Raw genomic sequence first — 17,022 nt, 5'->3', positions numbered from 1 at the left:
ACAGATTCATATTTCCTTTCATTTGTTCCACAGTGAAGATTCCTGGGTCCCACCTGCAGATTCTGATTCAGTCGGTGTGGAGTGAGGCCCAGGAATCTTCACTGTGGAACAAATGAAAGGAAATATGAATCTGTGAACCATGCTTTGTAAAGCCTTGGTTTAGCGGGGAGGGGGTTATGATGTATTTTCGGATGGTTTTCACCCAAAACAAAGGTTCTGTTTAAAGTGGTATCTTAGCCAGCTAAAAACTTCTCCAAACCAGTGATTAGTTGAGGTTTGCTGTTAAAGGTGTATAATTTTTCTTTAAATGAGTGGCAGTTTCATGTTTGTTTGTTAATTGCTATAGGTTTAGGGCAACCTGATAAACCAATTTTTTTTCCAAATGTCAACTGTTTTCTAAATCAAATAAAATCTCCTCTTTAAATGTTGTGGTGTTAGGATGTTGTTTCTTGTTCTAGTAGGGTCATATGGAAATTCTTTACAAGATCATTTCCTTGACATTCTTCCCCATTAACAGTACGTATGATAACCCCCATTTTCTTTTTTTTGACACTTGGGGCCTTATAAATTTGGGGGTGCCAAGATAGGTTTTATGCTGATTCTGCTTCCCTGTGTTGTAGAGTAAGTGATGTAGCTATGGAAATTGAAGAGCCACAGTGTGGTTTTTTGTTTTTTGTGGGTTTTTTTTGTAATGAAAAGCATTTGGAAGGAATATTTCATGGGTCTTCGGGCAAAATAGTTTTGGTTCCTCCTGACTGTGGTATAGAAACAGAAATGAATGGGACATTATAAACTGGATGATATTTTGTGCAACTAGAACTAGGAGTGACATAGGTGTTATGACATGTGCCTTTGAGAAACAGAATCTACAAGATTAAGGTTGGAAAAATAGGTGTAAGTTTGTGTAAAACTGTGGAATAAACCATTAAAAATTCTTAATTAACATATCAGCTTTTCTTCAGTTGAAGTTTAAAACTCTTAATTTGGGGCACCTGGGTGGCTCAGTCGTTAAGCGTCTGCCTTCCACTCCAGTCATGATCCCAGGGTTCTGAGATCGAGCCCCGCGTCGGGCTCCCTGCTCTGCAGGAAGCCTGCTTCTCTCTCTCCCACTCCCCCTGCTTGTGTTCCCTCTCTAGCTGTGTCTCTCTCTCTGTGTCAAATAAATAAATAAAATCTCAAAAATAAATAAAACTCTCTTAATTTAAATTTAATTTTAAATACAGAGAATCTTTTGTATGTTTGCATCCAGAGTTTTGTACATCCAACTTGATAGAACCTCTTATTTAATTTAGCCTTGTTTCCAAAAAGAGGATCAAATATTTGATAGATTCATAAAGAGAAGTGAATTATACAGGCATTCCAGGTTTTATTGCACTAGATTTTATTGTTCTTCACAAATACTGTTTTCGAAGATTTGTGGCAACCCTCTATGAAGCAAGTCAATTGGCACCATTTTACCAACAGCATCTGCTAACTTTGTGTCTCTGTCACGTTTCAGTAATTCCCACAATATTTCAAACTTTTTCATTATTATTGTATTTGTTATGGTGATCTATGATCAGTGATAACTCACTGAAAGCACAGGTGATGGTTAGCATTTTTTTTTTAGCAATAAAGTATTTTTTTTAATAAGCTGTGTACATTTTTTTAGACGTACTTAATAGACTATAGTATAAACATAACTTTTATATGCACTGGGAAACCAAAAAATTCATTTGATTCACTCTTATTGTGATACTCGCTTTATTATAGTGGTCTGGAACCGAACCTATAATATTTCAGAGGTATGCTTGTATACTCTAAATGGAATTCAGTATCAGAAAGAAGAGAGTAAAAATATTCCTACTGCCTTTATTTATTTATTTTTTAAGATTTTATTGTTAAGTAATCTCTATATACAACATGGGGCTCAAACCTACAACACGAGATCAGGAGTCACACACTCCTACGATTGAGCTAGCCAGCCACGCCCCTATTGCATTTAAATGGTTCCACAGAAAAAAACTGATAATTTAATTCAACTTTAAAATATACTCAGAGACAGAATTTATTTCCCTTTGTAACCCCATCCTATGCTGGGCTCTACCAGGGTATGCCTATTTCTCTTTTTTTAATAGTACCATCCAGTAAAGATGAAATGCTGCTGGGTACAGTTCTCTGCTTGAGGGTTCTTCAGATAGAAAAAGTTACTACTTGATGTATTCTATTATGGGTTCCTTAGTCTTCCTATAAATCGCTTTCCAGCCTTCAGTCTGCATTATAGCACAGCTTCCTCTTTGTGTTCTGCCATATACATATATGCGTGCATGTAGCTAAATAAACACAATATGCTGAAAGAAAGGAATGATAAAAATTTGTAGGTACAAAAAGAGCCCTTACCTTTGATACAGATTTTATTGTAATATACATACAGAAGAGTGTACTTCCTGATTGTTCTTCTGGCCTTCACTCTATTTTAGTACTACATTACTATTGTCTGGATTATCTTGTTACTAGTCTTCCCATACTTCATACTTTCCTAATGTTGAACCACAGCTCTAATGTTATTCCCATCTCAGCACTATTGATTGGTTCATTTACCTATAGAGTAAAATCTAGGTTTTTGATCCAGGTATTTAGGGCCTGGTGTATTCTGTAGGTAGTATATATAGGTAAAGAATTGAGAAAATCAGGGCTTGATGTTTGGTTGTGAAAGGATACGGAGGATAAAGCAGAGCTATTTAAGAACTCTGATTTTGAGCTTAGATATCTAAAAGATTATTGATAGTCATCCAGTTAAAGAATAAAGTACCATGATGTGTCTTTTTAATACTATTCCTGTACTATTTTCCATTTCCAAAGGAATCCACATGGTTTTATTCCTCTATGTAGATTTAGTTTCTCTTTCGGTTTTGTCATCATTACTTATTCATCTACTCTTGTGCTCCTTTTGTTTCTGATTATTCTGTGCCACCTGCAATCCTCCTTAGGAAGGAGAAAGTCTTGCTAATTCCAACAACAAAAACCTACTGATTGTAAATGCAAGTGTGGTTTGAATGGTTTTCATGACTTGTAAATTTGCTCAATTGCTTTTTAGGAAGGACCATCAAAAAGTGTTCTTGAATACATTGATCTGGTCTGTGGTGATAATGAAGAGCCTAGCACCTGTCATAGTGATGTAAGTATATTATATTTGTGGTTTTTCAGTTCTGTCATTAAGTGCAAAGTATGTTGGAGGTGGCTTGAACTGGCTTGCAAGAACTGATTGTAAGATTTTCAGGAGAAAAAGATTTTGTGAGCTGATATGTTAAACATAGCCATTATTAAAAATTAAAGTATATATTAAAAATTGAAGTATATAAAGTTACAAGGAAATAAATTATTACATTTAAGGTAGTAAATATTCAAAAATCATATCTTAATTTGAGGTTATTTACACCTATTGTATCTGAGTGGTAGAAATACTATATAACCGCATGCTCCTGCAACATGATTGGAATATTTACACCAAGGTAAACGTCAAACTACAGATAGGGGCTTGATTTATTATTTATTAATTATCTAAACTTAAGAAAGTGGTGGATAAAATGTTAATTCAGATTAAGCCTAAAAATGTGATACATCTCTAAATTGCTGGACTGTGTGCTATATGAACAATTGAGGAAACCTTGTAATACTTGAAAACTCTTCTTTGATTCAGGAAAGATGTTGATGTCATTGATGAGCGAGTGGAGTTCTGGTATACATCTTCACTTCTTCACTTTTCATCTTATTAAATGAAAATATTAACCACTTTTCACATTGAAACTGTACTCATTTGTAAATCATGAGCAACTTCTTTGTTCAATTGGATGTTAATCAAACATTCGATTTCGTGACATTATTGGCTATGAAATTTTTAAAACCACGCCTGGCTGACTCAGGAGGAGCATGCAACTTTTGATTTCAGGATCGTGAGTTCAAGCCCCACATTGGGTGTAGAGATTACTAAAAAAATAAACTTTATAAAAACCTGATAGTGAATTTTTCAACAAATAGCAAATCATATTGAAGTTGTAGGTACAAATTGAAAATCAACGTAAGTATTTTAATTCAAAATTTATTTCTAAAATTATATAAAGAAATCATTAACAGAAATTTTTACATTAACCTTTAAAGTGTTGTCAAGAACTTTACTTATACATGTAAAATTATTTTTCAGATTCTGTTCCCTAAAATGCCAAAACGGCAGGGAGATTTTTTGCGTTTTTTAAATGTGAAGAAGGTGAAAACAGACACAGAAAGAAATAGCAAAAATCATTGTGGATTGTCTAAGTCAAAGGAATCAAATTTCAAATATGTTGAACAACCAATCATTGAAGAAAATCCATCATGTTCATCAAAGGAAGAAACAGATAATCTTGTGCTTCCAGATTGTTGGAATGAAAAACAAGCATTTATGTTTACAGAACAGTACAAATGGCTTGAAATAAAAGAAGGTAGATTAGGATGTAAGGATTGTTCAACAGTTCGGCATTTGGGATCAAAAGCAGAAAAGCATGTCCACGTGTCCAAGGAATGGATTGCATATTTAGTAACCCCTAATGGCAGTAATAAAACTACTAGACAGGCTTCTCTGCGGAAAAAAATTAGGGAACACGATGTTTCTAAAGCCCATGGTAAAATTCAGGATTTGTTAAAGGAATCAGTTAATGACTCAATTTCTGATTTAGTGCATAAACAAAATAATAAAAATGTTGATGCTACAGTAAAAGTTTTCAATACTGTTTACAGTTTAGTAAAACATAATAGACCTTTATCTGATATTGAGGGGGCAATAGAATTACAAGAGAAAAATGGAGAGGTCAACTGTTTAAATACACGATACAGTGCAACAAGAATAGCAGAACATATTGCAAAAGAAATGAAAATGAAGATATTTAAGAATATTATAGAAGAGAATGCCAAAATCTGCATCATAATTGATGAGGCATCTACAGTTTCGAAGAAAAGCACTCTAGTGATTTATCTCCAGTGCACAGTTCAGTCGGCTCCTGCACCAGTTATGTTATTTGTTGCTTTAAAAGAATTGGTGTCAACTTCAGCAGAGTGTATTTTCAATACAATACTGAGTTCTTTAAATGATTGTGGCTTTACTAATGAATATTTGAAAGCAAATTTAATTGCATTTTGTTCTGATGGTGCTAATACAATCCTGGGGAAAAAGTCTGGAGTAGCTACAAAGTTGTTAGAAAATTTTCCTAAAATCATTATTTGGAACTGTTTAAACTATCGATTGCAATTGTCACTTGATGATTCAATATCTGAAATAAAACAAGTTAATCATTTTAAACTATTTCTTGATAAAATTTATTCCATTTATCACCAGTCTAATAAAAATCAAAACAGGCTTTTAGAAACTGTAGCTAAAGATCTTGAAATTGAAATTATTAAAATTGGGCGGGTAATGGGACCAAGATGGGCGGCATGTAGTTTACAAGCTGCTACTGCTGTATGGCATGCATATCCTGTACTATATATGCATTTCTCTGATTCTTACTCTGGTTTGGCAAAGAGATTAGCTAACATTCATTTTTTGCAAGACCTTGCTTTAATGATTGACATTCTTGAAGAATTTTCACTACTTTCAACTGCATTACAGTCCAGATCAACTAACATTCAGAAAGCACAAAAATTGATCAAACGTACCATAAGAGCTTTGGAAAATTTAAAAATTGGTACTGGAAAGCATGAGTCTCAAATTGAAGGTTTGATTAAGTCAGATAAGTTTAAAGATATTCCATTTAATAAAAATAATAAATATAATGCTCTTCCTAGGAGTATGTTAATAGAAAATATAATTGAACACATGCATTTACGTCTTGTATCTGACAGAAACCATGATGAAAGTATTTTTAATTATTTTGACTTGCTAGAACCTTCTACATGGCCTTATGAAGAAATAACTTCACCATGGATAGCTGGTGAAAAAAAATTATTTCATCTATGTGAAATTTTAAAATACAAAATTGATTTGAATGATTTTCGGGAATTTGTAAATAATAATATAAAATCAAACAATGTTTCGATTCCTACAACTATACAAAAAGCTAAAAAGATAGTTAACACTATTGCAATCAATAATGCTGAAGCTGAAAGAGGTTTCAATTTAATGAACATAATTTGTACAAGGGTGAGAAATAGTTTAACAATCAATCACATATCAGATCTAATGACAATAAATTTATTGGGGAAGGAGTTAGCAGATTGGGATGCAACTCCATTTGTAAAGTCCTGGTCAAATTGTAACCATAGGTTGGCTACAGATACAAGAGTTAGGCAAAAATCAACAAAAGCCTTCTTTGGGAATCAGTTGGCTATATGGAATTTACAATAAAGGGTATTATATATGTTACCATTTGTAAATTGTGTGCTGTACATCTTATATATAAAACTTTTTTTTTGAAAGCCCATTGTTAAACTTTTATTAACACGTTTCAAAGGCATTCTCCAAAGAGATAAAGTTGATTGTTTTTAGGAGCTATATAGTTTTTTAGAGATTGGCCCATGTCTCCTAGAGTAGCCCATGGTGCATATTACAAGGAGTCCTGTATAGAACATCCAACCATTTCCATTTCTGTTGCCTTTTAGTAAGGATGCAAAAGTTCAAAGCCCTGGAAATTATATGAAATAAATGAGAAATGGAATAAAAACTGCAAACCTTTTGGCTGTTAATAATAACTTCTGTATGTGCTAATACAGTAATCTCTAGCTATGTGTGGCTATTACGCACTTGAAATGAGCTCAGTAGGACTAAGTTAATTTTTTATTTAATTTTAATTATAAAAATGCAGTGTAAAATATTTTTAACTCAACTTTTTTTTTTTAGAAATACATTTAACTTGTTACCTTGCTCATGATTCTTGCAGTGTGCCTGTCAAACTCCTGTGTCATGTGTAATATTACTTAAAAACATATCAGTGAATTGGTGTCAACAGATGGATTCAGTGCACATTATTTTTTTCTATGAATTGGATGTAACATAGCATCTTTACCTGAGTATTTTATATAGACAATAGGAATTACAGTGATAACTTAATGTAAATCATAATTGATAATTAAATTGAAATATTTATTTTAAATATTTTTCTAGTTCAGACATGAATATGCACATTTTTTTATTTAAAATGAAGGCATACTGAAAAAGAAGTAGAGATGCAGAAACTAGTACTACAACTGGAACAATAAACAGTGGAAGAAGGTATGTTATGCATTTCATGATGAATGGTTAATTGCAGTTGGCTGTGGCTGAGAAAGACTTATTTAACAAAGACAGTAAAGTGGATAATTCTGACACGGTTTCAGCAAATGCATAATGAATGAAATCTTTCAAAGTAAAAAAAATTAAATTTAGTCACTTGAAATCAGAATTAAATGTTGAACAAAAAAATTTTTAAATAATTTTTAAAGGGTTGATTATAAGTTTAGCCAGCTATAAAACAGCTTGGATTTTCACATGAAAAAACTGGTTTTGAATAGATAATAAAGTATTTCAGTAATAGAAATTGTTAGAAAATTATGAATTAAAGCCTTAAAAATGTTTATTAAGAAAGTACAAAGTCCTGGGGCACCTGGGTGGCTCAGTCGGTTAAGCATCTGCCTTCGGCTCAGGTTATGGTCCCAGGGTCCTGGGATCCAGCCCTGCATTGGGCTCCCTGCTCAGCAGGAAGCCTGTTTCTCCCTCTCCCACTCCCCCTGCTTGTGTTCCCTCTCTCGCTGTCTCTCTCTCTCTCTCTGTCAAATAAAATCTTTAAAAAAAGAAAAGAAGTAGTACGAAGTCCTTAGTTAAATAACCAAACATTGTAGAATCCAGGACCTTCCTAACCATCAAAGATTAATTGATTCAAAATCTGAAAAATAAGTATTTTTCTTTGGATGAGTTATGTAATATAAGAGCTGCAGATCAAAACTTGGAGTACATTTTGTCTCATAGGACTTAAACATTTATGAAGCAATAATTTGAATTCATGGCCTAAAAAAAATCAAACTTGTGTAGCTTTTTTTTTTTTTTTTTTAAAGTAAGCTGTGTGTCCACAGTGGGGCTTGAATTCATGACCCCAAGATCAAGAGTTGTTTCCTCTACCAACTGAGCCAGCCAGGTGCCCCTGTGTAGCTATTTTTTTATTTTTTTAAAGAACTTTTTATTTATTCATTTGAGACAGATAGAGCAGGAGCAGTGGGGAGAGGCAGAGGGATAGGGAGAAGCAGACTCCCCGCTGAGCAGGGAGCCCACGCGGGGCTTGATCCCAGGACCCAGAGATCATGACCTGAGCCAAAGGCAGACACCCAACCATCTGAGCCACCCAGGCACCCCTCTGTAGCTGTTTTTTAATCTCTTACATTTGTTAGAGGAGTTTCAGATAGATGAGAAAAAAAATTACTTCTCACACAATAAATGGCATTCTAGGTAGGTTAGGTAAAATGTCAGATCTTACTGAAATTTTTAAACGAGACATTCCCCTTATTCATTCTACCTGTATGGTACATTTTTTTCTTTTTAAGATTTTATTTATTTGACAGAGAGGTAGCGAGAACAGGAACACAAGCAGGGGGAATGGGAGAGGGAGAAGCAGGCCTCCCGCTGAGCGGGGAGCCCGACGCAGGGCTTGATCCCAGGACCCTGGGATCGTGACTGAGCCAAAGGTAGACGCTTCACGACCGAGCCACCCAGGCGCTCCCTGTATGATACATTTTGAAGATAGTTGTCAATTTTTTGAAATGGTCTCTATGACAGGTGTCTTGGGTACAGTTAAATGTTCATATGAGTGCAAACGCTATGAATCAACATCAGCTAATAGGATTGCTGAAAGAATTAAAGACAGTTTAGTGATCTTACGTACTTTGCTAGTTGGTTGAATTGTGGAAGAATTCTAAAAAACTTACTGTAAACACTAGTTCAAGATTTTCTTGCAGCAACAGAAATGCTAGCCAAATACTTAATAATCAAGGAGAAAATGGTGGGGGCACACGGCTGGCTCAGTTGGTGGAGCATGTGACTCTTGATCTCAGGGTTGTGGGTTCGAGCCCCATATTAGGTGTAGAGCTTACTTTAAAAAAAAAAGCGGGGGGGGGAGATGAACCATGAGAGATTATGGACTCTGAAAAACAAACTGAGGGTTCTAGAGGGGAAGGGGGGCGGGAGGATGGGTTAGCCTGGTGATGGGTATTAAAGAGCGCATGTACTGAATGGAGCACTGGGTGTTATACGCAAACAATGAATCATGGAACACTACATCAAAAACTAATGATGTAATGTATGATGATTAACATAATAATAAAAAAATAGTGGTTTTCTCCCCAATATATGGCATATGAATGACCTAAATTTGAAGCTCCAAGGAAAAGGAAAAGCTTTGTGCCCTATTTAGACAAGCACTAGAATTTATTTTGAAATAGAAACTTAAAAAAATAAATAATAATTTTACACATTTTTCTAATATGAATCAGCATGCACAAGATTTTAACTGTATTTGACATTGTTATGTAAATTTACTATAAAATTATATGAAAAATGTTTTATTAATTTGCTTTTAAATTTACTCATTAATTTGGAATTCAATGTTAACAATACTGAGCTGACCCAAAATTTATTGGATTTACTTAGACAAATACAGTCTTCAAATTGATACGCTTTTGTTTTGAAAGTAAATCAATTCTTTTTAAAAAGGATGAACAGGATTTTTTCGATGTGGATGTAAATAATAAAGGAAAATTATTTTCTTTCAGTTATTGGAAAACTTAACTGTTTGGAACAATTTGGGTATATGAATCTACTTTTCAACTGTAAATTTTATGAAATTTATATATAAATCAAGTACTTGTGATGAAAAAAGGCATTCAGATTAACAGATGTGCTTTATGTGTAAAATACACATCAGATTTTAAAGACTTAGCATGTACATTATCACATTAATTATTGATAATACGTTGAAATAATATTTTGATTATTTTGAGTTAAATAAAGTAAAATTAATATCTATTTATTTTTACTTTAGAATTACATATGTGGCTTACATTATTAGTTCTGTTGGACAGTACTACCCTATATGATGGTTACTGTCAAATCTGGATTTCTCCAATCCAGACCTTACTCTTGACTTCAAGAACCATAGTCAACTGCCTTCTCATCATTTTCACATTATCCCATAGGTATCAAACTGAGTATGTCCAAAGCTGAACTTATCAGTCCCTCACTATATTTGTCTCAGAACAGCACAGCCATCCATCTATTTGCTCAAATTAGAAATTTAGAAGACATTTGAGTTTCTTCATTTTGCCCTGTCTCTTCCATCTTTTCAATATCTCTGTAATCCATATTTTCCTCATTATCCCCACTGCAGTTATCTTAGTTCAGGCAGGCCCTTGTTTTTCTTCCTTAGCGTACCTTAACTTCCTAACACATCTCACTACCTTCATACTTGCCCTCTTCTTAATCCATCCTCCACACTAACTCAGGAATGGCATTCTAAAATACACATTTTTACAATTTTTATTAGTTAGAAAGACATTTAGACTCGGATAACAGAAAGCCCAATTTAAATTACTTAAATAGATTTATAATTTTGAATAAGAAATCTGGAGATGGCTGCAGGCTTTGCTTAAGTAGTTCAATGGCATCATTGCTGTGTTATCTGGGACACTTTTGGTCTTGCCCTTAGGGTTACAGGATGTCTGGCAAGTTTTAGATATAACCGGAGTTAAGTCAAGAAGGCAGGGGGTGGAGCAAACCGTGGATAGTCATCAGGAAATCAGAAGCTTTGCCAGAAACCTTTGCAAGTAGATTTATATTTTACTGACCAGAATTTTGTTAACATGACCATCTCTCACTGCAAGAGAGGCTTGGAATGTGAACCTTTACCTTTCCTAGTTTCTTCAGTAAATGTAGACAACAGAGAAAGGGGAATGGATAGTGGGTTAGCCAGTCTATGAAATTTACCATATTTCTCTACTACTGAAAATCCTTCACTGGTTTCTCAGTTTCTTAAAGATAGTAAAGTTCAACCTTTCTGATTCCCTTATAAGGAGGCATGCCCCTACTAGATAGTGAGTTTCTTGAAAGGAGTCTATAACCCTGATTATTAATGTCAAGCACATAGGAGAAGCTCAGTGAATGTTTTCTTAGTATGTGAGGTTTCCTACATGTCAGTTAATTTTTATGAATTGTTTACATCTTCAAATATTTCTATTTCCCAGTGGACTTCTAAGAGAGATAAGATACTCTACAGCTTTTAATTTCAAACATATTGGTATGCCTTAATTAACTTTTCACATTTACTTTGAAGACATGCTGAGGTATTCTTTAAAATGAATTGAAAATATTGCTTGTTTTATTTAATATTGTAGATGTGTTAATAGTTTGGACCGAGAATTTTCATTTATTTATTTATTTATTTCTCTTAGAGAGAGAGAGAGAGCTCGCGTGCTCGCTCAAGTGGGGGGAGGGGAGAGGGAAAGGGCATCTCAAGTAGACTCCACGCTGAGTGTGAAGCCCAATGCATGACCCTGAGATCATGACCCAAGCTGAAATCAAGAGTCAGAGGCTGGCGCCTGGGTGGCTCAGTTGGTTAAGTGACTGCCTTCGGCTCAGGTCATGATCCCGGAGTCCTCAGATTGAGTTCCACATCAGGCTCCCGGCTCAGCAAGGAGCCTTGCTTCTCCCTCTGACCCACTCCCCTCTCATGCTGTTTCTCTCTCTCTCCCTTTCTCTCTCTCAAGTAAATAAATAAAATCTTAAAAAAAAAAAAAAAAAGGCTTAAATAACTGAGCCACCCAGGTACCCCTAGACAGAGAATTTCAACAAGAATTTGTTGAATATGTAGCATTTTTTAGAAATTGCAACTGATAATGTGAAAACAAAAACAAACATCAGTACTGCTACCCAGTTTCTTTTTTTTTTCTTTAAGATTTTATTTATTCATTTGACAGAGCGAGAAAGCACAAGCAGGGGGAGCAGAAGGAGAGGGAGAAGCAGGGGGCCTGATGCGGGGCTCGATCCCAGCACCCTGGGATCATGACTTGCCGAAGGCAGACGCCCAACCATCTGAGCTACCCAGGCGCCCCATGCCACCCAGTTTCATTACTTAAATTTGTGTTTTAGTTTCCAAGCACATTGGTTCCAAATGATATTTCTTTATTTGTCATGAGTTAATGAAAAAGGTCAGGAACAGTCTTAATATGTAATTTATGTGTTCATTCACAAAACGGGGCAATGGTGTACTTTGGTAGTCTTTAAGTTCAAGTAGTTTTGAGAAGTGGTGCAGATTTGGCCAAAAAGCATGAGAAATGGTAAATAGGCAAATATAAAAGACCATTTTCTTGTTAATTTCTTTAAAATATAGCAAAAGTGGGGCGCCTGGTGGCTCAGTCAGTAGAGCATGCCATGCAACTCTTGATCTTGGGGTTATACGCTTGAGCCCCACATTGGGTGTCACAATTACTTCAAATATTTTAAAGAATAAAATATAGCAAAAGTTATATCATTGTTTCAGATGTACTAGAGCATAAAAAAGTAGAGGTGGTAAAATAGGGAAGTATATAGTTGCAAGATTTCTGTGTATTACATGAGCTGGTACAATATTAACTAAGTAGAAACAAAGTTTAAGAATGTATTTTTTTTTAAAGATTTTATTTACTTATTTGACAGAGCATGCGCAAGCAGGGGGAGCAGCAGAGGAAGAGGGAGAAGCAGGCTCCCCGGTGAGCAGGGAGCCTGACTCAGGGCTCAATCCCAGGACCCTGAGATCATGACCTGAGCCGAAGGCACGTGCTTAACCAACTGAGCCACCCAGGCGCCCCAAGAATGTATGTTCTAATTCTTTTTTTTTTTTTTTTTAAGATTTTATTTATTTATTTAACAGAAAGAGAGAGAGACAGAGAAGGAACACAAGCAGGGAGAGTGGGAGAGGGAGAAGCAGGCTTCCCGCCGAGCAGGGAGCCTGATGCAGGGCTCGATTCCAGGACCCTGGGATCATGACCCGAGTCGAAGGCAGCCACCCAACCAACTGAGCCACCCAGGTGCCCCTGTATGTTCTAATTCTTAGAAGAACTATTTAAAAAAGAATTCAAAGAGTTACAATTAAAAAACAGATCAATGGAATTTTGTTAAATGTTCAAATACTCAGAAAAAAGGGCAGGAAAAGGTACAGAAGAACAAAAAACAAGACAAACAAAATACAATTGCAGATTTAAATATAGCCATAGTGGGGCACCTGGGTGGCTCAGTTGTTAAGCGTCTGCCTTCGGCTCATATATATATATAACATAGGGGTGCCTGGGTGGCTCAGTCCCTTGAACGTCCAACTCTCAGTTTCTGCTCCGGTTGTGATCTTGGGGTCGTGGGATTGGCCCACTTTGGGCTCCGCTCTTTGTGAGTCTGCTTGTCCCTCTCCCCTCTGCTCCTCCCCTGCTTGCACTTGCTCTCTCAAAGAAAGAAAGAAAAAGAAAAGAAAATCTTTAAAAGAAATAACAACAAAAAAACCACACATAAGACTGAAAGATGGAGAGAAGGCAAACCAGGTAAGGGTCTTAGAACTTGGAACCATACAGTGGTGAGTTCCCTGATTTTTCTATTTGCCTCATATATCTCAGGCTTGGAGCAGAAGAAACTGGCAACCTGGAAATGCCAATGGACACAGACAGAAAAATAAATGCCTGCCCTCTCATAGTCAAAGGATCAGGAAAGGGCAGGCTAGGGAGACAAAACATATTATTTTATGAAACAAGACGAAACCAGAGAGGGAGACAAACCATAAGAGACTCTTAATCTTAGGAAACAAACTGAGGGTTGCTGGGGGGGAGGGGGGAGGGGATTGGGTAACTGTGTGATGGACATTGGGGAGGGTATGTGTTGTAATGAGCACTGGGTATTATATAAGACTGATGAATCACAGACCTGTACCCATGAAACAAATAATATGTTATATGTTAATTGAATTTAAAAAATAATTAGAATTTTTAAAATATTGGGAAAAAACATTATTTTACACAGTAATTTCTCTACTTCAGGCAAATACTATGGAAAAATAGTGGCCCCACCCCCACTCAAGGCAGCCAAGGCCAAGTGGGGTGCCTGGACTTCTATCCTTGCCAACTTATGATAAAGTACCCCTAACCCTGAAACCCACTCCACTGAGATGCTCTGTCAGAGGAGACCTAATGGCGAGTCATGACTTTTACCTTTGCCCAGCATTAAGAAACCCTTCCCTCACCACCTCAGGTGTTAACAGAAGCTAACTACAGAGCCTGGACTTCTTCACCACCTGGGAGTAACAAGGCAGCAACATCCCCTTTCTGCTCCTAAAGTGGTGTCCAAGAACAACTAAGTAGAAAGTTTATAATCTAGAGTCTCATAACATAAAAACCCATATGTCTAGGTTTCAATAAAGATCACATGTCATTCCAAGAACCAGGAACACACACACAAAAATCAATAGTTAGCAACACTAGGGGCACCTGGTTGGCTCAGTCGGTTAAGGGTATGACTTCGGCTTGGGTCATGATCTCTGGGTCCTGAGATCAAGCCCTGCATTGGTCTCCATGCTCCTCAGAGGATAGTCTGCTTCTCCCTCTCCTTCTGCCTCTCTCCACTGCTTGTGCTCTCTCTTGTGCTTTCTCTTGCACACTCTTAAATACATAAAATCTTTAAAAAAATAAAGATCTAGTGGGATCTCTCTCTCTCTCTCTCTCTCTTTTTTTTTTTTGGTACACAATGAAACTGAAGTTTTAAGAGGGTAACAAAATTGCCATGGCCACAGGGTTGTCATGAACAGATAACCAACACTATTTTACGGTTCTCTGTATTTACTATCCAATATTTTGGGGAGTGAAAATGTGATTTTATATATTTCACCTTTTAATATTTGCATGACTTTGGAGAGTTGATTGATATTTCTTTTTTTAAAAGATTTATTTATTTTAGAGTGAGCAGGGGGAGGGCAGGAGGAGAGGGAGAGAAATCCTAAGCAGACTCCCAGCTGAGCACAGAGCTCAATATGGGGTGATCCCAGGACCCTGAGATCATGACCTGGGCTGAAACCAAGAGCTGGCCACTCAACAGAATGAGCCACCCAGGTGCCTCTTGACTGATATCTAACTTTAATATACTCACCTTTCAACAAAAATGATAACCTCATGAATGGTTCTAGGTTTTATAGGGCTCACTGCATACTAAATTTGGCAAATGCTATTTAAGAAAAAACACCACAAAATTATGACTACCCTGTTATATATAATTCAAAGTATTTATTTTTGACAGCTTACAGAGGTTTCTTTCAAATTCTCAAGTCTGTTAGTAATGCAATGTAATTTTTAGGATTGTTGTCAAATTTGGGGAAACCTCTATTGAGTTTCTTTGATATCTGAGCTATAAGAATTCAAATCTATAGAGTAAGTGCTCTTAAATATTCTTTGAATTGACCACATTCAGAGTATTCCTAGAAGATATCCCAAACTGAGATGGCCAGCAATAATGTAATTATATATGGAAGAGATTGCAAAGCACAAAAATATTTCTAATCCTTAAAATCTCAGAAATGCCTACTGCCATCCCAGGGTTAAAACTGGAGGGGAAAATGCAAACAAGGGGCAGCTAAAATGGAAAGAAACAGTGGTCTTAACTGACTATGGCAGAAATAGACATTTTTGCAAATTTTACAAAAACATATAAACATGAAGATATTACTGGGGCCCCTTCCATGAAGGAAACTATTAGGTTTGTACTAATTCTGCCGCTGACCTAGTTCATTGGGTTTTTTTGAGTTTTGAATGAGGTAAGGCAGGCTTGGGAAATTTCCAGACACTTAACAAGCAGTCAATAAATGTTACCTGAAGAATGACAGATAGAATTGTTGATAATTTTTTTAAGATGTTGAGTCTGTGTGTTGGGGGAGGGGGTTCATTTTCCTTTTTGTTTTTAAACTTCCCTATTGAAATTTTTTTCAAGTCACAAGATTAAATGTAAAATGTTTTAACTATTTTCTATGTTGAAATTCTAATTATATAATTCCTAACTTACCTCATGAATAATTGTTACTAACAATTTATATTTTTAAGCAAAAAACTTGTAGATACAAAAATAACATACAACTATTGGAAGTATTACAAAACAATATCATAAGTTTGCCCTATTTTTAAAATTTTACTTTTTATAGGTATTATAAGTACCTGAGAAAACATGTCCAGTTCTAAATCTAACATTGGATTTTGTTGGAGAATCTGCAACCCGGCTGTGAGCATAGAGACATCTATAACATCACTGGTTCTCTTGACGGAGCAAAATGCTTGCTGAAGAAGCTGTATGTAGATTCCACCCTAATTATCAGAGATGCATCAAACCAGAGAATTTCTAGTAGCCAAATAAGCATGAATTATGTTTACTTTGGAAATATGCATTTCCCCATCCCAAAATAAAATTGGTATATGAAAAAAATTTTAAGTTATATTCCTACCTCAAACCAAATTCCAGGAAAAAAAATTAAAGATGGAGTAAAGAGTTAAAATTGAAGCTATACAAGAAAAATAAACATTGATGAATATTTTTATGTTCTTTAAAGGGAAAAGACATTCTCAATATAAAAGTATTACAGCAAAAGTGCCAAACAAAAAACTAATGTATGAGTTCCCGCATGTGTATTTTGTGGACTTGCTACATGGAGATGATAGTTTCATTAAGATTTTTACTTTGGGGGCGCCTGGGTGACTCCATGGTTAAGCATCTGCCTTGGGCTAAGGTCATGATCCCAGGGTCCTGGGATCGAGCCCCACATCGGGCTCCCTGCTCCACGGGAAGCCTGCTTCTCCCTCTCCCACTCCCCCTGCTTGTGTTCCCTCTCTCGCTGTGTCTCTCTCTGCCAAATAAATAAAACCTTAAAAAAAAAAAAAGATTTTTACTTTGTGGTGTTAAGTGTGGTCAATATTTTCGTCTGTTCTATGATATCTTTTTTCTGTGAATGTCTTTAATGCATTTGTCATTTTTGCAGCTCTTTTTCACATTTTTCCTTACAAAAT

At 35.8% G+C, this 17,022-nt stretch overlaps 1 protein-coding gene across 6 annotated transcripts in view; it reads left to right on the top strand.

Moving 5' to 3' along the window:
- KIAA1586 (KIAA1586 ortholog) overlaps nucleotides 1–16,746 on the top strand; it is an 18,809-nt gene extending 2,063 nt beyond the window's left edge. For 2 of the 6 annotated variants that reach the window (XM_032409585.1, XM_032409584.1), the window contains exons 3-4: nucleotides 3,077–3,157; nucleotides 4,181–7,063. In XM_032409585.1, the coding sequence (XP_032265476.1) occupies nucleotides 3,077–3,157; nucleotides 4,181–6,355 (2,256 nt within the window). In that variant the 3' untranslated portion in view covers nucleotides 6,356–7,063. The other 4 variants (XM_032409588.1, XM_032409590.1, XM_032409586.1 and 1 more) reach the window with 4 other exon arrangements.
- Nucleotides 16,747–17,022: the final 276 nt, after the last annotated feature.

The sequence above is a fragment of the Phoca vitulina genome, unplaced genomic scaffold (genome assembly GCF_004348235.1).
Source record: "Phoca vitulina isolate PV1807 unplaced genomic scaffold, GSC_HSeal_1.0 scaffold11, whole genome shotgun sequence".
Taxonomy (NCBI): Eukaryota; Metazoa; Chordata; class Mammalia; order Carnivora; family Phocidae; genus Phoca; species Phoca vitulina.
Note: the sequence above shows the minus strand (reverse complement) of the source record. Positions and strands in the feature narration are given on the sequence as shown.